The sequence below is a fragment of the Ahaetulla prasina genome, chromosome 4 (assembly GCF_028640845.1).
Source record: "Ahaetulla prasina isolate Xishuangbanna chromosome 4, ASM2864084v1, whole genome shotgun sequence".
NCBI lineage: Eukaryota > Metazoa > Chordata > Lepidosauria > Squamata > Colubridae > Ahaetulla > Ahaetulla prasina.
Window position 1 is genome coordinate 3,344,522 of NC_080542.1, and position 25,568 is coordinate 3,370,089.

The window sequence follows — 25,568 nt, forward strand, 5'->3', positions numbered from 1 at the left end:
AGAATTCGAAGGGACCTTGGAGGTCTTCTAGTCCAACCCCCCCCTCCAGCAGGGGACCCTTATGGAATGACAGAATAACAGAGTTGGAAAGGGACCTTGGAGGTCTTCTAGTCCAGCCCTCTGCTCAAGCAGGAGTCCCTTACAGAATCACAGAAGAGTTGAAAAGGGACCTTGGAGATCCTCTAGTCCAGCCCTGGGCAACTATGGCCCCTTTATGACCTATGGACTTCAACTCCCAGAATTCCTGAGCCAGCATGCTGGCTCAGGAATTCTGGGAGTTGAAGTCCATAGGTCATAAAGGGGCCATAGTTGCCCAGCCCTGCTCTAGTCCAACCCCCTGCACAACCAGCAGTCCCTAAAATCTGGAGGGAGGGAGAGGAGGCGATTGCTTTAAATCCAGCTTCCAAATCCAAATTTCCAGCTTCCAAACCCCAAATGTATCGATTCGTTTTCCTCCAGCACCTTTTCAATAAGCCACGCTGTGGAGTTTTAAACCGGCCCGGAAAAAAAAAAAAAAAAAAAGGAAAAAAGCACGACGTTTTAGATCTAAGGCACATTTTTTTATTTCAAAAATATATAAAAGTAGTTTTCTTTTCCTCTTATTAAAAGTCTAGCCTTCTCCGCATCCGAAACAGGGAAAAACACCCCAAACACCTTACAATATCGAGAACCCAGCTGCCCTTAAAAATTACAAAACTGTGCCATTATTGACTCGCACCGGGCGAAATCCGCATTCGGGCTGCGACGGACATACTTCATTTTTAAAACGTCGTGCAAAACCGGCACTAAAACGATCCAAGTCGCGGGACTGTTTCGCAACCCGGCACGAGGAGCTTAAAAATACACGCCGGGCGGTGAACCGACAAGAGAAATCTCACCAACGCAACTGTCACAAAACAACAATTACACAAATGGTTGTCGTGTTGGAAGAACTCGATTTGACGCTTCAGGCTGGAACCGGGCTCCCTTCTTCGTCTTGAGGCGACTTAAGACTTTGAAGCTGGAGTAACCACCGGAAGATGTTCTCCTCAGAGGCGAGTTTCACATATTTTTACCACAGGTTCGCTTCTCACATGCACCTTCCGGCCACGCACCCGGCCTTCGGCGCATGCACTGTGCTCGCGCACATACCTTCCTCACGTGTGCCCCACTTTGAAAATGTGGCTAAATAGGACAGCATACCGCCGGGGCAGGAGGATGGGCCCATCCGCAATTTCCACTATCGGTTCGCCAGAACCGGCTGAATGCCACCTCTGGTTCTCCTGCTGGTTGCCAATTCCCATCATCCTTGGCCAGCTTAGGTTGCTACCGGTATTATCATTCTTTCCCAGTTTGAACCAGTGGTGAAATGTAGAATTTGTTACTACCGGTTCTGTGGACGTGGCTTGGTGGCGGTGGTGGGTTATGTGACTGGGTGGGCGTGGCCAACTTTTTTTTTTTTTTACTTTTAAAAGCATTTTTTTCTACAATCTCTTCAGGCGAAGAGGTTGTAAAAAAAAATGCTTTTAAAAGGCTCTTCTGACGATCCCAGCTGAGTTGCCTGATCATCAGAGGGTTTTTGTTTTCTTTTAAAAGCATTTTTTCTTCAGCCGAAAAAATGCTTTTAAAAGTTAAAAAAAAAAGGCTCTGATCATCACGCGGCTCAGCTGAGATTGTCAGAGCCTTTTAAAAGCATTAAGGCCGAAGAGATTGTATAAAAATGCTTTTAAAAAGCTCTGACGATCCCAGCTGAGCCGTTGGGATCATCAAAAGCTTTTTTTTTTTACTTTTAAAAGCATTTTTTCAGCCGAAGAAAAAAATGCTTTTAAAAGCATTTAAAGGCAAAAAAAAAATGCTCAGCCGAAGAAAAAATGCTTTTAAAAGTAAAAAAAAAAACCTCTGATGATTGCACGGCTCAGCTGGGCATGGGGGGGGGAGGGATTTTTGCTACCAGTTCTCTGAATCACCCGCCGCCATTGCTACCGGATCGGGTGATCCGGTCCGAACCGGGTGATCCAGTCCGAACCGGGAGCATTTCACCCCTGGTTTGAACCTTTAGTCAAGAAAAACTTGGAAGGAGTCGTTTCCCATCCCAGGAGTGTCTCCCAAAGAAATCCGCAAAGCCTTTTTTCTTTACAGGTTAAGCCCTCGACTTACGACCCACCCATAGAGAGGCCCAAATTTCTGTCGTTCAACGAGACATCTGTGAAGTGAGTTTTCGGCCAATTTTATGACCGTTCTTGACCCCGTGGTTAAGTGAATCACCGCAGCTGGTAAGTTAGTCAACAAGCAGTTGTTCGGGGAATTGGGGCTTCCCCGTTGAGTTGGGTCGTCGGGACAGTCACAAAAGGGGATCACGTGACCTTGGGACACGGCAACGGTCGTAAGTGCGAGTCGGTTTGCCTAGCATTTTGATCACGTGACTGTGGGGATGCTACAGAAGTCTGGAAAAAAAAACCTGAGTCCTGTCACTTTTCCCCCCCCATGCCTTTGTAACTTTGGAACGGTCGCTAAATGAACTATTGCCTACATTAGGCAAAGATATTTGATCTTGTGAGTGCAGCTGCCATCTTGGTTTTCTTTGATACCTTGGGAAAATTCCCTTGTCCCCAAGCCGAGTCATTCTTCATGATAGACCAAGCTACCGCTTCTCAAAGAGGACTACTCTCTTGAGGGATCCACCAATGAGTAAAATATTTGTAGGACAGAAGCACCCAGAACAAGATCCGAACTCAACGTCCTCCACACTTAAGAGCTACCAAATCTATCAGGATTCGGATAAGGAGGAGCGGACTGGCCTTCAGCAGATGTTCGGATGGGGGGAAAGCCAATTTTTGTTGTTGTTGTTGTTGTGCTGAATTTCAGTGCAAAGGTACACAACCCCAAATTTGAGGAGTTTGAAGTTCCAGGGGGCTAAAGGATAAAACATATGATGAATGGTTACAGGAACTGGAAGGTCTGGACCAGGGGTCTCCAAACTTCAACTCCCAGAATTCCTCAGCTACTTTTAAGACTTGCGGACTTCAATTCCCAGAATGCCTCAATCACTTTAGGACTTAAAATGGCTGAGGAATTTGGGGGATGGGGGGGTTGAAGTCCCCAAGTCTTAAAGTGACAGAGGAATTCTGGGAGTTGAAGTCCCCAAGTCTCAAAGTGACTGAGGAATTCTGGGAGTTGAAGTCTATAAGTCTCAAAGTGACTGAGGAATTCTGGGAGTTGAAGTACACAAGTCATAAAGTGACTGAGGATTCTGGGAGTTAAAGTCCACAAGTCTTAAAAGTGACTGAGGAATTCTGGGAATTGAAGTCCCCAAGTCACAAAGTGGCTGAGGATTCTGCGTGTTAAAGTCCACAAGTCTTAAAAGTGACTGAGGAATCCTGGGAGTTAAAGTCCACAAGTCTTAAACTGACTGGGGAATTCTGGGAGTCGAAGTTCACAAGTCTGAAAAGTGACTGAGGAATTCTGGGAGTTGAAGTACACAATTCTTAAAAGTGACTGAGGAATTCTGGGAATTGAAGTCCCCAAGTCATAAAGTGACTGAGGATTCTGGGAGTTAAAGTCCACAAGTCTTAAAAGTGACTGAGGAATTCTGGGAGTTAAAGTCCACAAGTCTTAAACTGACTGGGGAATTCTGGGAGTCGAAGTTCACAAGTCTGAAAAATGACTGAGGAATTCTGGGAGTTGAAGTACACAAGTCTTAAAAGTGACAGGAATTCTGGGAATTGAAGTCCCCAAGTCATAAAGTGACTGAGGATTCTGGGAGTTAAAGTCCAGATGTCTTAAATTGACAGAGGAATTCTGGGAGTTGAAGTCCCCAAATCTTAAAATGGCTGAGGATTCTGGGAGTTGAAGTACACAAGTCTTAAAAGTGACTGAGGAATTCTGGGAATTGAAGTCCCCAAGTCATAAAGTGACTGAGGATTCTGGGAGTTAAAGTCCAGATGTCTTAAATTGACAGAGGAATTCTGGGAGTTGAAGTCCCCAAATCTTAAAATGGCTGAGGATTCTGGGAGTTAAAGTCCACAAGTCTGAAAAGTGACTGAGGAATTCTGGGAGTTGAAGTACACAAGTCTTAAAAGTGACTGAGGAATTCTGGGAATTGAAGTCCCCAAGTCATAAAGTGACTGAGGATTCTGGGAGTTAAAGTCCACAAGTCTTAAAAGTGACTGAGGAATTCTGGGAGTTGAAGTCCTAAGTCTTAAACTGACTGGGGAATTCTGGGAGTTGAAGTTCACAAGTCTGAAAAGTGACTGAGGAATTCTGGGAGTTGAAGTACACAAGTCTTAAAAATGACTGAGGAATTCTGGAAATTGAAGTCCCCAAGTCATAAAGTGACTGAGGATTCTGGGAGTTAAAGTCCAGATGTCTTAAATTGACAGAGGAATTCTGGGAGTTGAAGTCCCCAAATCTTAAAATGGCTGAGGATTCTGGGAGTTAAAGTCCACAAGTCTGAAAAGTGACTGAGGAATTCTGGGAGTTGAAGTACACAAGTCTTAAAAGTGACTGAGGAATTCTGGGAATTGAAGTCCCCAAGTCATAAAGTGACTGAGGATTCTGGGAGTTAAAGTCCACAAGTCTTAAACTGACTGGGGAATTCTGGGAGTCGAAGTTCACAAATCTTAAAATGGCTGAGGATTCTGGGAGTTGAAGTACACAAGTCTTAAAAGTGACTGAGGAATTCTGGGAATTGAAGTCCCCAAGTCATAAAGTGACTGAGGATTCTGGGAGTTAAAGTCCAGATGTCTTAAATTGACAGAGGAATTCTGGGAGTTGAAGTCCCCAAATCTTAAAATGGCTGAGGATTCTGGGAGTTAAAGTCCACAAGTCTGAAAAGTGACTGAGGAATTCTGGGAGTTGAAGTACACAAGTCTTAAAAGTGACTGAGGAATTCTGGGAATTGAAGTCCCCAAGTCATAAAGTGACTGAGGATTCTGGGAGTTAAAGTCCACAAGTCTTAAAAGTGACTGAGGAATTCTGGGAGTTGAAGTCCTAAGTCTTAAACTGACTGGGGAATTCTGGGAGTTGAAGTTCACAAGTCTGAAAAGTGACTGAGGAATTCTGGGAGTTGAAGTACACAAGTCTTAAAAATGACTGAGGAATTCTGGAAATTGAAGTCCCCAAGTCATAAAGTGACTGAGGATTCTGGGAGTTAAAGTCCAGATGTCTTAAATTGACAGAGGAATTCTGGGAGTTGAAGTCCCCAAATCTTAAAATGGCTGAGGATTCTGGGAGTTAAAGTCCACAAGTCTGAAAAGTGACTGAGGAATTCTGGGAGTTGAAGTACACAAGTCTTAAAAGTGACTGAGGAATTCTGGGAATTGAAGTCCCCAAGTCATAAAGTGACTGAGGATTCTGGGAGTTAAAGTCCACAAGTCTTAAACTGACTGGGGAATTCTGGGAGTCGAAGTTCACAAGTCTGAAAAGTGACTGAGGAATTCTGGGAGTTGAAGTACACAAGTCTTAAAAATGACTGAGGAATTCTGGGAATTGAAGTCCCCAAGTCACAAAGTGGCTGAGGATTCCGCGTGTTAAAGTCCACAAATCTTAAAAGTGACTGAGGAATCCTGGGAGTTGAAGTCCTAAGTCTTAAAGCGCCTGAGGAATTCTGGGAATTGAAGTCCACGTGTCTTAAAAGTTGCCAAGTTTGGAGAGCCCTTGGCCTAGTCCAGGGGTGTCAAACTCGATTTCATTGAAGGCCGCATCCGAGTTGTGTTTGACTGGGGGTGGGGGGAGGTGGTGAGGGGGAGGTGTGGCCAAGGTGGGTGTGGCCAGTATGACATCACTTGTGTTGTGGGGGCGGGAGGATCACCGAGCGCTCTGCCATCGAAAATGGGCTCCCAATCTCCATTTTGGCTGGGACGGCTCCCTGCAACCGTCTGCCAGCGAAAACGGAGTTTAGGGAGTGGGGAGTCACGCACGGCCCTCCCGAGCTCCGTTTTCGCCAGCAGAGGCACCGCGGGCCGGTCGTTTGCTATTTCCAGGGCAGCCCTGTGGGCCAGGTCTAAGCATCCCCAAGCCGGATTTGGACCCCGGGCCTTGAGTTTGACACCTCTGGTCTAGTCTAACAAAGAGAAGGATTAGGGATAACATGATGGCAGTCTTCCAATATTTGGGGGGGGGCTGTCCCAAAAAAAGAGGGGGGGGGTCAACCTAGTCTCCAAAGCCCCCGAAGGCAGGGCAAGAAGCAACGGATGGAAACTAATCAAGGAGAGAAGCCCCCGAGAACTAAGGAGAAATTTCCCGTCAGTGAAGACAATTAGCCAGTGGAGCTGCCTGCCACCGGAAGTTGTGGGTGCTTCATCAGTGGAGGTCTTCAAGAAGATACCGGACAGCCGTTTGCCCCCGCAGGGTATCTGTTCGAGCACGGGTTCGACTAGAAGACCTCCAAAGTCCCTTCCCACTCTTGGTTATTCCCGAAAGAATCCCGCTGGATGGGCCAATCGGGTGAGACCGAACGCCGGATCTCTCTGGATTTTGTCCGTCTCCATCCCCAACTCTAGATGGAGACACTGTTCTCCACGCAGGGCGGGTTGAGGTAATCGTAGGGGAGAGCCAACGACCGGTTCCGCTGGTTGATTTGCGTGGAAATGTCCGCCAGGCGGTTTCGAAAGGTCTCCATCAGCCTCTCGGGTTCCTCTTCCACAAAATGGCGGTCTGGGTAGAACCCCAACGGTCGCTGGAAAAGATTTCAGAGGAGAAAACGCTTCTAGCAGCAACACACACACACATACACACACACCCTGTTTGCCCTGAACAACGGCCGGCTCCTGAGCCTGACGCCCCCGTCGCCATTTTTCTGGCAGAAAAATTAGATTCATATCTTTTTGGGGTAGGCCTGAGGAAATGGAGATTGCAGAGAAATCGTTTTAGGCAGGCGGCCCGCGACTTATGGCCCGTTCCTTTAGGGACCGTTCCAAGTTTTAAAAAGGGACTTATGACCGTTTCCCACAGTGATGCCCTTTGCAGCTTCCCCTTGATCGTGGGATAGAGAGAGGGAGGGAGAGAAAGAGAGAGAGAAAGAAAGAAAAAAAGAAAAAAAGAAGGAGGGAGGGAGGGAGGGAGGGAAGGAAGGAAGGAAGGAAAGGAGGAAAGAAGAAAGGAAAGAAAGAAAAAATAAAGGAAGGAAGGAAAGAAGGAAGATGGAAGGAAGGAGGGAGGGACAGCCTTCCTTTTTCCTTTCTTTCTTTCTTTCTTTCGCTCTTTCTTTCCTTCCTTTCTCTTTTTCTTCCTTTCTCTCTTCCTTTCTCTTTTTTCTTTCTTCCTTTCTTTTTCATCCTTCCTTTCCACCTTTCCTCCCTCCCTCCCTTCCCTCCCCCTTTCTTCTTTCTCTTTCTTTCACTCTTTTTCTTTCTTTCTTCTTCCTTCCTTCCCTCCTTCTTTCTTCGCTCTTTCTTTCTTTTTCTTCCTTCCCTGCCTCTCTCTCTCTTTCTTTCTTTCTTTCTTTCTTTCCCTTCCCTTCCCTTCCCTTCCTTTCTCTCTCTCTCTCTCCCTCCCTCGTAATCGGACCCACAAGGAATTTGTCTCCGGTGCATAAGCTCTCAGTGTACATCCACACACCGAAGTGGTACCTCGAAGCCTACATCAACTCCCAGGCGTTTCCCTTCTCGGTCGGGTATCCTCGCCACTTACCCGATCCCCTGCTTCCTTGCTCAGGAGCCAGAGGGAAGAGAGAGCAATGCAGGTAACGTTGACCTGCGGAATGGTCTCGAGGATGCCCTCCAGTGACGCAGAGCCCTTCACGGTCGGCGGGGGTCTCCTCATGGTCGGAGGGATGTTTGGCATCCAGGCGCCGTAGTCAAACTGAGAAAGAGAGAGAGAGAGAGAAAGAGAGAGAGGCCAGGTGAGCTGAGAGTGGCAACACCCACCCTGCACGATCAGGGCAGGCGTCTACTGTGCTGAGGTTCAGTGGGGTGGGGGCAAAAGATGTTAGACTGGCTCTGATTTCTCTGTCGTGAATGAGGGTCTTGTCGAAATTTGGGGCCCAAATGTTCCAGGTTGGAGGCCCCAAAGGAAGGGGAGAGGGTTGAAAATCATCAGGACAATTAGCGATAGGAGCAGTGGTGAAATCTGAACCGGTTTACTACCGGTTTGCTGGCTGCGCATGCGCGCCCTGCGCCAAATGCGAGGTGCGGGCACAGTGCCCACCAAAAAGAGGCATGAGGTATGTAGAACAGTGCGCGGTGTGTGTATGTGTGTGTGTGAGATCAGCTGCGGCACATGATCTTTTTTTTTTTGAATTTTAAAGCATTTTTTACAACTTATCCGGCCAAATAGGTTGTAAAAAAATGCTTTTAAAGTAAACAAAAAGGCTCTGATGATCGCGACGATTAGCTCGGTTACCGCTTGCCGCTTGCCGCTTCTTTCGGCTGTTCGCTTTTCCCACCGAATGGTGAAATAGGTTGCAAGTGCTTTTAAAGGTAAAGGCTCCGATGATCACAGCTAAGCCGTGCGATCATCAGAGCCTTTTTTTTACCTTTAAAAGCATTTTGCAACCTATTTCTACCATTCGGTGGGAAAAGCGAGCGAGCCGAAAGAAGCGTCAGCGGCAAGTGGGTAACCGAGTGATTGGGTGGGCAGGTTTGTGGGTGGGTGGCAGGGATTTTTGCTACCGGTTCTCTGGAAGAAGAAGAAGAAGAAGAAGAAGAAGAAGAAGAAGAAGAAGAAGAAGAAGAAGAAGAAGAAGGAAGATGGAAGATGGAAGGAAGGAGGGAGGACAGCCTTCCTTTTCCTTTCTTTCTTTCTTTTCTTCGCTCTTTCTTCCTTCCTTCCTTTCTTTCTTTCTTTTCTTCCTTTCTCTTTCTTTTCTTCCTTTCTTTTCTTCCTTCCTTTCCACCTTTCCTCCTCCTCCCTTCCTCCCCTTTCTTCTTTCTCTTTCTTTCACTCTTTTTCTTTCTTTCTTCTTCCTTCCTTCCCTCCTTCTTTCTTCGCTCTTTCTTTCTTTTTCTTCCTTCCCTGCCTCTCTCTCTCTTTCTTTCTTTCTTTCTTTTTCTTTCTTTCTTTCTTTCCCTTCCCTTCCCTTCCCTTCCTTTCTCTCTCTCTCTCTCCCTCCCTCGTAATCGGACCCACAAGGAATTTGTCTCCGGTGCATAAGCTCTCAGTGTACATCCACACACCGAAGTGGTACCTCGAAGCCTACATCAACTCCCAGGCGTTTCCCTTCTCGGTCGGGTATCCTCGCCACTTACCCGATCCCCTGCTTCCTTGCTCAGGAGCCAGAGGGAAGAGAGAGCAATGCAGGTAACGTTGACCTGCGGAATGGTCTCGAGGATGCCCTCCAGTGACGCAGAGCCCTTCACGGTCGGCGGGGGTCTCCTCATGGTCGGAGGGATGTTTGGCATCCAGGCGCCGTAGTCAAACTGAGAAAGAGAGAGAGAGAGAGAAAGAGAGAGAGGCCAGGTGAGCTGAGAGTGGCAACACCCACCCTGCACGATCAGGGCAGGCGTCTACTGTGCTGAGGTTCAGTGGGGTGGGGGCAAAAGATGTTAGACTGGCTCTGATTTCTCTGTCGTGAATGAGGGTCTTGTCGAAATTTGGGGCCCAAATGTTCCAGGTTGGAGGCCCCAAAGGAAGGGGAGAGGGTTGAAAATCATCAGGACAATTAGCGATAGGAGCAGTGGTGAAATCTGAACCGGTTTACTACCGGTTTGCTGGCTGCGCATGCGCGCCCTGCGCCAAATGCGAGGTGCGGGCACAGTGCCCACCAAAAAGAGGCATGAGGTATGTAGAACAGTGCGCGGTGTGTGTATGTGTGTGTGTGAGATCAGCTGCGGCACATGATCTTTTTTTTTTTTTTGAATTTTAAAAGCATTTTTTTACAACCTATTCGGCCAAATAGGTTGTAAAAAAAAATGCTTTTAAAAGTAAACAAAAAGGCTCTGATGATCGCACGACTCAGCTCGGTTACCCGCTTGCCCGCTTGCCGCTTCTTTCCGGCTCGCTCGCTTTTCCCACCCGAATGGTAGAAATAGGTTGCAAAAAAAAAAAAAGTGCTTTTAAAAGGTAAAAAAAAAAAAAGGCTCCGATGATCACAGCTAAGCCGTGCGATCATCAGAGCCTTTTTTTTTTTACCTTTTAAAAGCATTTTTTTTTTTTTGCAACCTATTTCTACCATTCGGGTGGGAAAAGCGAGCGAGCCGGAAAGAAGCGGTCAGCGGGCAAGTGGGTAACCGAGTGATTGGGTGGGCAGGTTTGTGGGTGGGTGGCAGGGATTTTTGCTACCGGTTCTCTGGAAGAAGAAGAAGAAGAAGAAGAAGAAGAAGAAGAAGAAGAAGAAGAAGAAGAAGAAGAAGAAGAAGGAGAAGAAGGAGAAGGAGAAGGAGAAGGAGAAGGAGAAGAAGAAGAAGGAGAAGAAGAAGAAGAAGAAGAAGAAGAGGAGGAGGAGGAGGAGGAGAAGGAGAGGAGGAGGAGGAAGAGGAATTTTAAAGCATAGCATTTAAAGTATTAAAGCGGGCAAGATACGATGGATAGATGATTTCTCCTTTTTGTTCCGATTTGTTTCTCTCTCTCTCTCGTTTTTACTTTTCTTTTCTTTTTTTTTTTTTTAGGTGGGTGATACGCTTAGAAATTAGGATAGAAAGGAAAAGTCTTTTAATAAAGGGTGACAGCATTAAAAGCTAGAATAAGTGATAGAAATAAGAGAAGGGGGAATATTAGTGGATACGTTTTTATATAATAAAAATAACCACAAGGAGAAAGATGGAACAATTGAATAACGATAGATGGCAGCATAATAGAAATGCGCATTATTAGTAGAAACATATAAGTTGGTTGAATGTAATAATTGTGATTAATTTTATAAGTTTTGCTTGTAATAGAATGTGAGACACCCAGGTGCCACACTGTTCATGAATTGATTTGATATATTTGTAAAAAAAAAAAAAAAACTTGGCGAAACATAAAAGAAGAGGAAGGAGGAGGAGGAGGAGAGGAGGAAGAAGAAACAGAAGAAGAACGGAGGAGGAGGAAGGAGGAGGAGGAGGAGGAGAACTGTGGGGTCCTTGGTGGTCTCTAAGCTTGATGGTTTTCTTGCAGACGGTTCAATGACCCAACTAGGGAGTATCATCAGTGCTGGAAGGGAGTGGGGTTTGGGGAGAGGAGGAGGAGGAAGAGGAGGAGAAGGAGAAGAAGGAGAAAGTGTAGTGGAGAAGGAGGAGGAGGAGGAAGAAGACGAGAAGAAGGAGAAGAAGGAGAAAGTGTGGTAGAGAAGGAGGAGGAGAAGGAAAGTGAAGGAGAACTGTAGGGTCCTTGGTGGTCTCTAAGATTGATGATTTTCTTGCAGACGGTTTATGACCCAACTAGGGAGTATCATCAGTGCTGGAAGGGAGTGGGGTTTGGGGAGAGGAGGAGGAAGAGGAGGAGAAGGAGAAGAAGGAGAAAGTGTAGTGGAGAAGGAGGAGGAGGAGGAGAAAGAGGAGGAGAAGGAGAAGAAGGAGAAAGTGTGGTGGAAAAGGAGGAGGAAGAAGACGAGAAGAAGGAGAAGAAGGAGAAAGTGTGGTAGAGAAGGAGGAGGAGGAGAAGGAAAGTGAAGGAGAACTGCGGGGTCCTTGGTGGTCTCTAAGTTTGATGGTTTTCTTGCAGACGATTCATGACCCAACTAGGAGTATCATCAGTGCTGGAAGGGAGTGGGGTTTGGGGAGAGGAGGAGAAGAAGAAGAAGAAGGAGAAAGTGTGGTGGAGAAGGAGGAAGATGAGGAGGAGAAGTAGAAAGTGTGGTAGAGAAGGAAGAGGAGGAGGTGAAGAAGGAAGGTGAAGAAGAACTGTAGGGTCCTTGGTGGTCTCTAAGCTTGATGGTTTTCTTGCAGACGATTCATGACCCAACTAGGAGTATCATCTGTGCTGGAAGGGAGTGGGGTTTGAGGAGGGAAGGAGGAGGAGGAAGAGGAAGAGAACTGTGGGGTCCTTGGTGCTCTCTAAGCTTGATGGTTGGTCTTCCAATATTTGAGGGCCTGCCACAAAGAAGAAGGGGGTCCACCTATTCTCCAAAGCACCAGAAGGCAGGAGAAGAAGCAACAGATGGAAACTAATCAAGGAGAGAAGCAACCTAGAACTAAGGAGAAATTTCCTGACAGTTAGAACAATTAACCAGTAACCTCTGTTATTCTACTATCTAAGGTAGGATGGTTTCTCACCTGCCCACTGTTGACCGCAGCATGTTGAGCTGAACAGGTAAAAATGACCACAGTCAGCAATTTGGTGAGCTCCTCCGCGGTCGACAGAGTTGAGGGAGCCCCCGACGCCTCTCGGCTTTGGAATGCTTCCTTGAAGATCTCCAAAACCCAGGCCTGGAGCTCGGAATCTCCTTTGATCCGGTCATCATTCCAGTAATAGTATCTGACAAAGCCTGCCACGAAGCTGGAAGAACAAGAACATCAAGTTGGAAGGTCTTCTAAGACAGCTTTCCACCAACCTGGTGGACCTCGGACACACGTTGGGCTTCAATTCCCAGAACCGCCAGTCGAAGGGCGAGAGAGTCGAGTCCATCTGGTCCCAAAAGGTGGAGAAAAATAGAAGAAGGAGACCATCTAAATCAGGGGTCTTCAACCTTGGTCCCTTTAAGACTTGTGGACTTCAACTCCGAGAGTTCCTCAGCCAGCTTTGCTTAAAGGGATCAAGGTTGGAGACCTCTGCTCTAAATGGTGGTTGTGTTGCTGAAGACCAAAACTGGCCCAACAGACTTGGCCAAGAGACTGCTCTGACCCAGCCTTAGCAGAAGCAAGAAACAGACTCCCGGTCACGAAAAAAAACAACCCTCTTTATTTACCTCTTGTGAATTAATGGCATCCAACCCACCGAAAAGTCCGGGCAAGAGTCCTTCAAGGAGTTAACGGTAGTAACAGACCTTATCAGTTTCTTGCAATAATTGCCAGGCCAGAAGCTCCCAACCGAAAGGCTTCAAACTAAGTTCTGGCATGCAGTCTTTGTGGCACAAAACGGCATGAGCAAAATCTCCAGAAATACGAACGGTTGTCTCCTACGACCACCATTCCCCTTTCCTTCTCTTTATTCATTCCCCAGCCAGGGAGGGGCCATTCAGCATCCACATGTGCTTTGCTTCCCGAGTCGACTCCTTGTCCTCCGTTGTTCTCCTCTCCTAACTGCTCTGCGCATACCACGGGCATCGGGAACAGGCCCCAGCTGTTCTTCCTCCTCACTCACCTCAGCTTCCAAAGGCAGCTGCCTCTCCGTAGCTGGGAAATATCAGACAGCCCTGGCTCTATCTCTGCGTCGGACGCAGAGCATCCATCAGAGCCTTCCCCAGACTCCAGCACTGGCCCAAGTTCCTCCCCAACCTCCTCATCGTCTGCCGGCATTTCCGCTGGCAACTGGCGGGCCACAACAGAGTCACCTGTCCTCTCGGGCACCGTTTGTGTTGACTGCTTCATTATTCTCTTTCTGGTCCTTCCCTTGCAAAGCTAAGCCAGCCTTGACTGGGTTTAGAAGCTAGGATGGTTTGAATCTGGTTAGTCTTTGGACCATGAAGTCCCCCAGGATGGCGACTAGACTTGGAGGTCCCCCACTCCCACAAAAAAAATCCCACAAGCTCATTCAGACTCAGCTGGAGGAAGAGGTTCATTTGATCCGGCTACAGGTAACCTTCAACTTACGACCACAATAGAGCCCCAAATTTCCGTTGCTAAATGAAACAGTTGTTTAAGTGAGTTTTGCCCCGTTTTACGACCTTTCTCAGTTGTTAAATGAATCCTTGCAGTACTTAAGCTAGTCTCACAGCTGTTAAGGGGATCCGGCTTCTCCCCACCCCCCTTGACTTTGCTTGTTGGAAGGTCGTAAAAGCGGATCCCGTGACCCCGGGACATTGTGACCGTCGTAAATATGAGCATCCAAATTTTGATCACATGATCTTGGGATGCTACAACCATCATGAATATGAACTAGTTTCCATATATCTGAAATTTGAACCCGTGACCATGGGGATAGTTCAATGGTTGGGTGAAAAATGCTCATAAGTCACTGGTTTTCAGTGCTGTTGTAACTCCGAACAGTCATTAAATGAACTGTTGTAAGTCGAGGACTATCCATATGTGTCTCTGGGTGGACCTGAGCTAATATGAAAAAGCTCAGCAGGGTTGAGGCAGGTTAGATTTGGATGGAAGGATATCAAGAAATACCAAGTTCTTATTTGGAAGAAGACGACAATAGAAAGACGTCGAGACATTGTGTTCCTGTCGGGAGTACATTTGGTTGAAATGTATTTTATGTGCAACAACCACAGTTGTATTCAGCCAGTAGATGGCAGTGTTTACAAGTTTGGATCTACGTGTATGTTCTATGTTCTTTCATACTAAGTAGAATTTCCTGTTTCCTGTTAAAACAGTTAAGCAGTAAAGCACATGGTGACTGTACTCTTGGTTTGATCTGTGATGGTATATATATATAAACAGAATTTCTGACAGTTCCCAAAAAACTGTGTGGTTGATCATGGAGACTTCAGAGAACGTCTTCAGAAACCCAAGACCCGACCTCACCTCTCTATGGCGGCCCAGATCTTGGTGGCATCATCTCGATAATAATAGTTGGCGACAGAGTCAACTCCACGAGCCTTGATGTCCTCCGGCAGGCAAAGTGAAGAGTAGGTCAACTGTTGAACCCCTCGGTTCACCAAGGAACCGATTCCTTCATATCCGGCTGAGGTGGCCTGTAAAAGAGGGAGAAGGTTGAGTCGCTCATGGGTAGTCCTCGATGCACGACCAAAATTTAGCTCAAACGTTCCGTTGCCAAGTGAGAGGGTAGTCCATCACCACAACCGTTAATGGAATCGCCGCTGCGGTTTAAGTGAGTGACACAGTTGTTAAGTGAATCTGGATTCCCCCGTTGACTTTGTTCATCAGAAGGTCGCAAAAACCCATCCCCACCCTCTAGATTACTGTGACTGTCATAAATACATGCCGGTGGCCAAGCGCCTGAATTTTGATCATGTGACCCATTGGGGATTCTTGATGATTTGTAACTAGGAGGAGCAGTCATAGATCACTGTCTGTTTATCTGTCTCTGTCTCTCCGTCCATCCCTCCATCATCTATCAAGCTCCATCCATTTCTCTACCTACCTACCTCTGTCTGTCCATCCATCTATCATCTATCAAGCTCCATCCCTCTCTGCTTGTCTGCCTGCCTGCCTGCCTACCTACCTATCCATCCATCCATCCATCCATCCTCTATCAAACTCCATCCATATCTCTACCTACCTACTTATCATCCATCTATCTCCATCCATCCATCCATCCATCCATCATCTATCAAGATCCATCCATCTCTCTACCTACCTACCTAGCCATCCATCATTTAAGCTCCATCCATATCTCTACCTACCTACCTACCTACCTATCATCCATCTCTCGCTCTCTCATCCATCCATCTACCCATCCATCTATCATCTATCAAACTCCATCCATCTACCTACCTACTTACCTATCCATGTATCTCTCTACCTACCTACCTATCCATCCATCATCTAAGCTCCATCCATATCTCTACCTACCTACCTATCATCCATCTCTCTCCAACCATCCATCCATCATCTATCAAGATCCATCCATCTCTCTACCTACCTACCTATCCATCCATCATTTAAGCTCCATCCATATCTCTACCTACCTACCTACCTACCTACCATCCATCTCTCTCTCATCCATTCATCCATCCACCCATCCATCCATCATCTATCAAACTCCATCCATCTACCTACTTACCTATCCATGTATCTCTCTACCTACCTACCTATCCATCCATCATCTAAGCTCCATCCATATCTTTACCTACCTACCTATCATCCATCTCTCTCCAACTACCCATCCATCCATCATCTATCAAGTTCCATCCATCCATCTCTCTATCTACCTACCATCCATCATCTAAGCTCCATCCATCTCTCTACTTACCTACTTATCATCCATCTCTCTCTCTCATCCATCCATCCATCCATCCATCCATCATCTATCAAGCTCCATCCATCTACCTACCTACCTATCCATCCATCATCTAAGCTCCATCCATATCTCTACTTATCTACCTACCTATCATCCATCGACCTACCCACCCATCATCTATCAAGCTCCATCCATCTCTCTACCTACCTATTATTCATCTCTCTCTCTCTCCAGCTCCATCCATCCATCTCTCTATCTCTCTATCTACCTATCTACCATCTATCTGCTCGCCCGTCCGTCCATCATCTATCTATCAAGTTTCTTAGCCACCCATCTCCCTCACAGAGGGCTCTGGCGAGGTTTTATATCTTCACTAAACAAACAGCCGTAAAGTGAGGACTGCCCACTATCCAAGCTTCACTTAGAGGACGAACTGAATTCGACATGAGTGTAATAGTTGCTCAAATGCCTTTAAGCCCCTTTCTTTGTTAAAACTGCTGTATTCCAATGAATGCCAAGTTTTCTCAATGCACCTGCTGTTTGCAGAATCCAAAAAAAAAAAAAGAGAGAGAGAGAGAGAGAGAGAGAGAGAGAGAGAGAGAGAGAGAGAGAGAAGGAATGGAGAAGTGCAGGGATAAAAAGAGACCAGGCAGAGAAACTACCCCAGAAGGTCCACCTTACCTGATCCATCATGCCACCTTTCTTGATCAGGCGTATCCTGGCTAGTATGTTGATCTGGAGCGTGTATCTTACGTGTGGAATCAGGAGCTGCAGAGGAAGGAGGAGAAGGAGGAGAAGAAATGAAGGTCTTCAGTCCTCGAGTTGGAGAAGGTTCTTGGAGACCATGGAGGTCAAGAGAGAGGCTGATGATTCAGAGCTTCTAAGGAGGACAACAGGGTGGCCGTCACAACCTGTGACCAACCCCACCAAATGCGGAAAGCAGGTGATGTATTTGAACCTGCCAGGTGAACAGGAAACCTGGCTCTCCACCTTCCAGAAGTAGATGGAGATGATGAGGACAGGGAGAAGACCTGTTCTGTCCTCCTTCGCCTCCGTCCAAGTGATGGCTTAATTAGCCGGCACTATCAGCTCTGGCAGCAGAATAGCCAGTGATTGCCAAGAGCCTCTGTTATCTTCCATGACGCTGATGAGTCACCCAGGAACAAACTTCAGCTCTTAGTCAATCAGTGGATTTGCCTGTTACAAAGAGACACAGCAGCTCTCGCTGCCTTTTATACCCTGTGAGGTGTGGCTCCATGACTCAGCACTTCCTAGGCCTGCCCCACCCCTGCTTCTGTTGTTCCCTCCTCTCATGCCTACGAAACCTAGGGTCCAGCCAGGCCTGATTGCCGTCAGCTGGGTCTGAAGGCGTGGCTGGGGGGGGAAAGAGTCAGGGGACGGAGGCCTCGTTATTTCTTCCACCTGGCCTGCTTCTGGCTCCTGGAGCTAAGCCAGGGAAGCCAGTGCTCCCGAGGTAAGTCCTGATGGCCCTTCCCCCTCACTTTCCAAATCACTTTCTGGCAGGAGGGCTGGTTCGGGGGGCGCATACACAACAAGACCTCTAAGGGGACCAGTTCCTGAGGGTCAAAATAGGGGAACATGCTTGATGGGACACGTCTCTCCAGGACAGAAGAACAGAACCACCGGGTTGGAAGGGACTTTGGAGGTTTTCTAGTCTGACCCCCTGCTCAAGCAGGGGACCCTAACTCATTTCAGACAACTGGTTGTCCAATCTCTTCTTTAAAATCGCCACTGTTGGGAGCACCCGCAACTTCTGGAGGCAAGTTGTTCCACTGATTAATTGTCGGGAGAGGACCTAGGACAATTTAGTAGCATGGGGACTATTCTCTTTTCCTCGAAGTCCTTCTCCCCCAAAAGAGAGACCCTTAAATTTTAGATGGACGTGACATCGTGGTGGGTTCGTCCAACTCGAAAAGAAGGAGGTGGGTCCATACTTCACTTTGGAATATACCAAGTTCCAGCAAACAAAAATCAACCGAGTGAAGATGATAGGTGGTTGCACAGCCAATCAGATGTTCAGACTGGATTTGCCCCCTTTTGACCACCTCTCGGGTCCTTCCCAAGGACCCAGGATAGGCAGATGTGGATGTTTGATGGGGTTGAAGGCCACGTCATGGGATGTCAGCCCGTCCGACTCAAGCTGCCTTTTGCAATTGACTTGACAGGGATTTTGCCAATATCTTCTCAGTCAAGCTGCCTTTTGCAATTGACCAAGAGTCTGTCAATGTCATTCCAAGCAAAGCTGCCTTTTGCAATTGGCCGATGGGGATTTTGTCAATGCCATTCTGAACAAAGATCCTTTTGCAATTGACCGAAGGGGATTTTGTCAATACATTCTCAATCAAACTGCCTTTTGCAATTGACTTTTGCAATTGACCAAGAGTCTGTCAATGTCCTTCCAACCAAAGCTACCTTTTGCAATTGACTGAAGGGGATTTTGTCAATACATTCTCAATCAAACTGCCTTTTGCAATTGAGTTTTGCAATTGACCAAGAGTCTGTCAATGTCCTTCCAACCAAAGCTACCTTTTGCAATTGACCAAGAGTCTGACAATGTCCTTCCAACCAAAGCTACCTTTTGCAATTGACTGAAGGGGATTTTGTCAATGCCATTCTGAACAAAGATCCTTTTGCAATTGACTGAAGGGGATTTTGTCAATACATTCTCAATCAAACTGCCTTTTGCAATTGACTTTTGCAATTGACCAAGAGTCTGTCAATGTCCTTCCAACCAAAGCTACCTTTTGCAATTGACTGAAGGGGATTTTGTCAATACATTCTCAATCAAACTGCCTTTTGCAATTGACTTTTGCAATTGACAGACAGGGATTCTGTCAATGCCATTCTGAGCAAAGTTCCTTTGCAATTGACCAAGAGTCTGTCAATGTCCTTCCAACCAAAGCTACCTTTTGCAATTGACTGAAGGGGATTTTGTCAATGCCATTCTGAACAAAGATCCTTTTGCAATTGACTGAAGGGGATTTTGTCAATACATTCTCAATCAAACTGCCTTTTGCAATTGACTTTTGCAATTGACCAAGAGTCTGTCAATGTCCTTCCAACCAAAGCTACCTTTTGCAATTGGCCGATGGGGATTTTGTCAATGCCATTCTGAACAAAGATCCTTTTGCAATTGACTGAAGGGGATTTTGTCAATACATTCTCAATCAAACTGCCTTTTGCAATTGACCAAGAGTCTGTCAATGTCCTTCCAACCAAAGCTGCCTTTTGCAATTGGCCGATGGGGATTTTGTCAATGCCATTCTGAACAAAGATCCTTTTGCAATTGACTGAAGGGGATTTTGTCAATACATTCTCAATCAAACTGCCTTTTGCAATTGACCAAGAGTCTGTCAATGTCCTTCCAACCAAAGCTACCTTTTGCAATTGGCCGATGGGGATTTTGTCAATGCCATTCTGAACAAAGATCCTTTTGCAATTGACCGAAGGGGATTTTGTCAATACATTCTCAATCAAACTGCCTTTTGCAATTGACTTTTGCAATTGACCAAGAGTCTGTCAATGTCCTTCCAACCAAAGCTACCTTTTGCAATTGGCCGATGGGGATTTTGTCAATGCCATTCTGAACAAAGATCCTTTTGCAATTGACTGAAGGGGATTTTGTCAATACATTCTCAATCAAACTGCCTTTTGCAATTGACTTTTGCAATTGACCAAGAGTCTGTCAATGTCCTTCCAACCAAAGCTGCCTTTTGCAATTGGCCGATGGGGATTGTGTCAATGCCATTCTGAACAAAGATCCTTTTGCAATTGACTGAAGGGGATTTTGTCAATACATTCTCAATCAAACTGCCTTTTGCAATTGACCAAGAGTCTGTCAATGTCCTTCCAACCAAAGCTGCCTTTTGCAATTGGCCGATGGGGATTTTGTCAATGCCATTCTGAACAAAGATCCTTTTGCAATTGACTGAAGGGGATTTTGTCAATACATTCTCAATCAAACTGCCTTTTGCAATTGACTTTTGCAATTGACCAAGAGTCTGTCAATGTCCTTCCAACCAAAGCTACCTTTTGCAATTGGCCGATGGGGATTTTGTCAATGCCATTCTGAACAAAGATCCTTTTGCAATTGACTGAAGGGGATTTTGTCAATACATTCTCAATCAAACTGCCTTTTGCAATTGACTTTTGCAATTGACCAAGAGTCTGTCAATGTCCTTCCAACCAAAGCTACCTTTTGCAATTGGCCGATGGGGATTTTGTCAATGCCATTCTGAACAAAGATCCTTTTGCAATTGACTGAAGGGGATTTTGTCAATACATTCTCAATCAAACTGCCTTTTGCAATTGACTTTTGCAATTGACCAAGAGTCTGTCAATGTCCTTCCAACCAAAGCTACCTTTTGCAATTGACTGAAGGGGATTTTGTCAATGCCATTCTGAACAAAGATCCTTTTGCAATTGACTGAAGGGGATTTTGTCAATACATTCTCAATCAAACTGCCTTTTGCAATTGACTTTTGCAATTGACCAAGAGTCTGTCAATGTCCTTCCAACCAAAGCTACCTTTTGCAATTGACTGAAGGGGATTTTGTCAATACATTCTCAATCAAACTGCCTTTTGCAATTGACTTTTGCAATTGACCAAGAGTCAGTCAATGTCCTTCCAACCAAAGCTACCTTTTGCAATTGACTGAAGGGGATTTTGTCAATACATTCTCAATCAAACTGCCTTTTGCAATTGACTTTTGCAATTGACCAAGAGTCTGTCAATGTCCTTTCAACCAAAGCTACCTTTTGCAATTGACCGATGGGGATTTTGTCAATGCCATTCTGAACAAAGATCCTTTTGCAATTGACTGAAGGGGATTTTGTCAATACATTCTCAATCAAACTGCCTTTTGCAATTGACTTTTGCAATTGACCAAGAGTCTGTCAATGTCCTTCCAACCAAAGCTACCTTTTGCAATTGGCCGATGGGGATTTTGTCAATGCCATTCTGAACAAAGATCCTTTTGCAATTGACTGAAGGGGATTTTGTCAATACATTCTCAATCAAACTGCCTTTTGCAATTGACCAAGAGTCTGTCAATGTCCTTCCAAGCAAAGCTACCTTTTGCAATTGACAGACAGGGATTCTGTCAATGCCGTTCAAGTCAAGCTGCCTTTTGCAATTGACGGATGGGACTTTGTCAGTGCTGTTCCAGGTCAAGCTGCTTTTTACAATTGACCAATGGGGATTCTGTCAATGCCATTCTGAGCAAAGTTCCTTTTGCAATTGACTAAGATTTTGTTAACGCTATTCCAAGTCAAGTTGCCTTTTTGCAATTGACCGATGGGGATTTTGTCAATGCCGATGGCATTCAAGAGGTGTTCCCAGATGTTTTGGGACTGCACCCTATCGCTATTGGGAGCATTTTGCTTCCCTTTGCTATGGTTTTATGATTATTTGGGTCATTATTATTCGAACAGGGTGTCCTTCGTTATTTCATATCAAGTCATGCATTACGCTTAGTTGTATTATTCCTTTCATGGACAGCCACCCCAAACCTCGCATTATGGGGAAGCTGGACAAATCCAGTGACAATATTCCTGTTCACCTGCATCACAATTCATGTGAAACCTCTCCCCACCTCCAGGGATCTGTCTCCCTTGTGCCCTACCTTAAACACCGGATGGCACATGGGGAAGTGCCGTAGAGTGGCCATAGTAAAGATCTCAGCCATCAGGTGGGTCTTTAGGAGATGGGAGATGTTCTGATGGATCTGGAAATCGGCATTGCGGACCCACATCTTAGCCAAGGTCCAATCCCAGTGCGGGTCACTGGGAAGGAAAATGGGGCTCTCGTCACCCGGGATTTGGCTGAGCTGCGAGAAGGAAGAATACAAAGAACGACAGATGTAGGGGGGGGAAAAGCATGAATGAGCAAGGAGATTGAGAAAAAAACGACATTTCCTCACCTTTCGGGTCACTGATTGGTTTACCAGAACATTTATAGAACAACAGAGAGGAGTGGTGCAGTGCGGTGGCCTAGAGGAGGAGCTCTCGCCTCACAATCAAGAGGCTGGGAGTTTGATCCTAGGTAGAGGCAGATATTTCTCTCTCTGGGCACGATGAGAATATATCTGCTGTACTAAACTCCGTATTGGTGACAGGAAAGGCATCGGGCCAGTAAACACACAGCTCCATTCAGTTGCCCAGACTCCACCCCGCAAGGGATTATGGGGTCGTTAAAAGAGGATGATGATATAAGCCTAAATGCTGAGCGGTGCGGTGGCCTAGAGGTGGAGCTCTCGCCTCACAATCATGAGGCTGTGCATTCGATCCTAGGTAGAGGCAGATATCTCTCTCTCTGGGCACGATGAGAATATATCTGCTGAACAAAACTCCGCCCTGGCAACAGGAAAGGCATCCGGCCATTAAAAAAACACTCTGCTAGCTCCATTCAGTTGGCCAAACTCCACCCCGCAAGGGATTATGGGGTCGTTAAATGACGATGATGATTTATAGAACAGTGGGCCACTCTAGGTAGCCATCCACTTAGTGACCGTTCAAAGTCACAACGGCGCTGAAAAAAAGTGTACTTACGATAGGTTTTCACCATTTTGTTTTACCTGAATTGCTATCGGGACGAGATTGCCGGACGATGTCTGGTGGAAGAGACACACAGGGACAGCCAGGTACTGCTGTTCACCTCCGATGACATTGGTCGGGATTCCTTGGAGGATCTTGTAGTCCACTATGAAGATGTTCCCCTTCTTTAAACAGAAGGAAGAGAGAAAGGGGGGGGACGGACGGAGGGAGCGGGAGGGAGAGACAGAATCATCTTCGCTGACGATGTTAAACTATTTAACACTATCAACAATACACTACCCTTCAAAAAGACCTTGATTTTGGGTCAGAATGGTTGAAAACCTGGCAACTCCAAACCTCAACCAACAAATGCTCTGTCTTACACATTGGAAAAAAGAACCTGAACACTAAATACAAGCTCGATGGACACTACCTTATAGATGACCCCCATCCCGTTAAAAACCTTGGAGTTTTCATATCCAATGATCTAAGTGCCAAAGCCCACTGCAACTACATCGCAAAAAAAGGCTTTAAGAGTTGTAAACTTAATCCTGCGTAGCTTCTTCTCCAGAAACTCTACACTACTAACCAGAGCATATAAAACATTTGCTAGATCAATTCTTGAATACAGCTCGCCTGTCTGGAACCCGCACCACATTTCTGACATCAATACAATTGAATGTGTCCAGAAATATTTTACAAGAAGAGTTCTCCACTCTGATCACAACAAAATACCTGATGCCACCAGACTTGAAATCCTGGGTTTAGAAAATTTAGAACTCCGCCGCCCTCGACATGACCTGAGCTTAACTCATAGAATCATCTGTTACAACGTCCTTCCTGTTGAAGATTACTTCAGCTTCAACCACAACAATACACGAGCACACAATAGATTTAAGCTTAATGTGAACCGCTCCAATCTTGATTGCAGAAAATATGAACTTTAGAAACAGAATTGTTAATGCCTGGAATGCACTACCAGACTCTGTGGTCTCTTCCCAAAGTCTCCAAAGCTTTAACCAAAAACTATCTACTATTGACCTCACCCCATTCCTAAGAGGTCTGTAAGGGGCGTGCATAAGAGCACCAGTGTGCCTACCGTTCCTGTCCTAATGTTCCCTTTGATTGTATCCAATTTCATATAATTATTACATACTTATGGTTATATATATGCTTGTATATCGTATAGTTATTTCATGCTTATGCTTATATACAATATTGTGACAAATAAAATAAATAAAAGAAAGAGAGAGACAGAGACAGAGAGAAAAAGAAAGAGAGAGAGAGAGAGAAAGAAAGAAAGAGACAGAGAGGGAGGGAAGGAAGGAAGGAAGGAAGGAAGGGAAAGAAAGAGAAAGAAAGAAAGAAATAAGTTTATTTATTTATTTATTTATTTATTTATTTATTTATTTATTTATTTTGTCACAACAGTATTTATTTATTTATTTATTTAATTTATTTGTTTATATTTCTATACCACCCTTCCTTCTCCCGAAGGATTCAGGGCGGTTTACAGCCTTGTTAAAACAATTTTTACAAATATTTAAAAATAATTGAAAATGAAATATTTAAATTTAGGCTGACTCCTTAAAACCCATTTAAAATTCCCAATTAAAACTATCAGGCCAGTCCTGCACGATGAAACAGCCATGTTTTCAGCTCGCATCGGAAAGTCCGGAGATCAGGGAGTTGGCGAATACCTGGCGGTAATTCGTTCCAGAGGGTTGGGGCCCCCACGGAGAAGGCCCTCCCCCTGGGGGTCGCCAGCCGACATTGTCTAGCCGACGGCACCCCGAGGAGGCCCACTCTATGGGAGCGCACTGGTCGCTGGGGGGGCCGTCGGTCGCAGGAGGTGGTCCCGTAAATAGCCAGGTCCCATGCCATGAAGCGCTTTAAAGGTGGTAACCAATACCTTGAATTGCACCCGGAAGATCACCGGAAGCCAGTGCAGCCTACGCAGGATTGGTGTTATATGGGAGCCTCGATTTGCTCCCTCTATCACCCGCGCGGCCGCATTCTGGACCAGCTGAAGCCTCCGGGTGCTCTTCAAGGGGAGCCCCATGTAGAGAGCGTTACAGTAGTCCAGACAGGAGGTGACAAGGGCATGGGTGACCGTGCATAGGGCAAGTGTATATAAGAAGTGTATATAAGCATAAGCATGAAAATAACTATATAATATATAAGCATATATATATATAAGCATAAGCATGCAATAACCACATTAATTGGATATAAGAAGAGGGCCGTGAAAATATTTGCAGATCCCTCGCATCCTGGACATAAACTGTTTCAACTCCTACCCTCAAAACGACGCTATAGAGCACTGCACACCAGAACAACCAGACACAAGAACAGTTTTTTTCCCGAAGGCCATCACTCTGCTAAACAAATAATTCCCTCAACACTGTCAAACTATTTACTGAATCTGCACTACTATTAATTGTTTCATAGTTCCCATCACCAATCTCTTTCCATTTATGACTGTATGACTGTAACTTGTTGCTGGCAATCCTTATGATTTATATTGATATATTGACCATCAATTGCGTTGTAAATGTTGTACCTTGATGAAGGTATCTTTTCTTTTATGTACACTGAGAGCATATGCACCAAGACAAATTCCTTGTGTGTCCAATCACACTTGGCCAATAAAAATTCTATTCTATTCTATTCTATTCTAATGAAAGAAAACAAGTTAGAAACAAGTTAGAAACAAGAAAGAAAAAGTTAAGTAGTTCCTTGCTATCATCTGAAAACCAGCCAACCTTCACTGTCAAAAAGGCAACCCATAAGGAGGAGATGTTTCTGTGGGTCCATGGAGAAAGTTCAGAAGGTCAAGAGGTTGGCTTCAGAAAGACCAGAAAGTCAAAAGGGCAACTTCAGGAGTCGCAACCACAACTTCCCTCTATTGACTCTCCCTGGAGATTCCCCAGTTCCTCCACCGAGAAAGTCACTAGGTCAACACTAGGTTGACTAGGTCAATCAAACAAGAAGAAAACCTCCTGCGCATGAAATCCAACCGCGCCTTCTATAGTTTTGTAAACAACAAACCACCCTGAGTCTTCGGAGAAGGGCGGTATAAATTTTTTTTTTATTTGAATTTATATCCCGCCCTTCTCCGAAGACTCAGGGCGGCTTACATTGTGTAAGGC

At 45.6% G+C, this 25,568-nt stretch overlaps 1 protein-coding gene across 1 annotated transcript in view; it reads right to left on the reverse strand.

Moving 5' to 3' along the window:
- Positions 1-545: 545 nt before the first annotated feature.
- LOC131196700 (polyunsaturated fatty acid lipoxygenase ALOX15B-like) overlaps positions 546-25,568 on the reverse strand; it is a 63,067-nt gene continuing 38,044 nt past the window's right edge. Inside the window, exons 12-18 of the mRNA XM_058179836.1 lie at positions 22,458-22,601; positions 21,507-21,710; positions 16,543-16,629; positions 14,463-14,632; positions 12,108-12,330; positions 9,165-9,335; positions 546-6,655 (exon numbers count right to left, since the gene is read on the reverse strand). Of these exons, the coding sequence (XP_058035819.1) occupies positions 6,476-6,655; positions 9,165-9,335; positions 12,108-12,330; positions 14,463-14,632; positions 16,543-16,629; positions 21,507-21,710; positions 22,458-22,601 (1,179 nt within the window). The 3' untranslated portion in view covers positions 546-6,475. The remainder of the gene's footprint in view (positions 6,656-9,164; positions 9,336-12,107; positions 12,331-14,462; positions 14,633-16,542; positions 16,630-21,506; positions 21,711-22,457; positions 22,602-25,568) is intronic.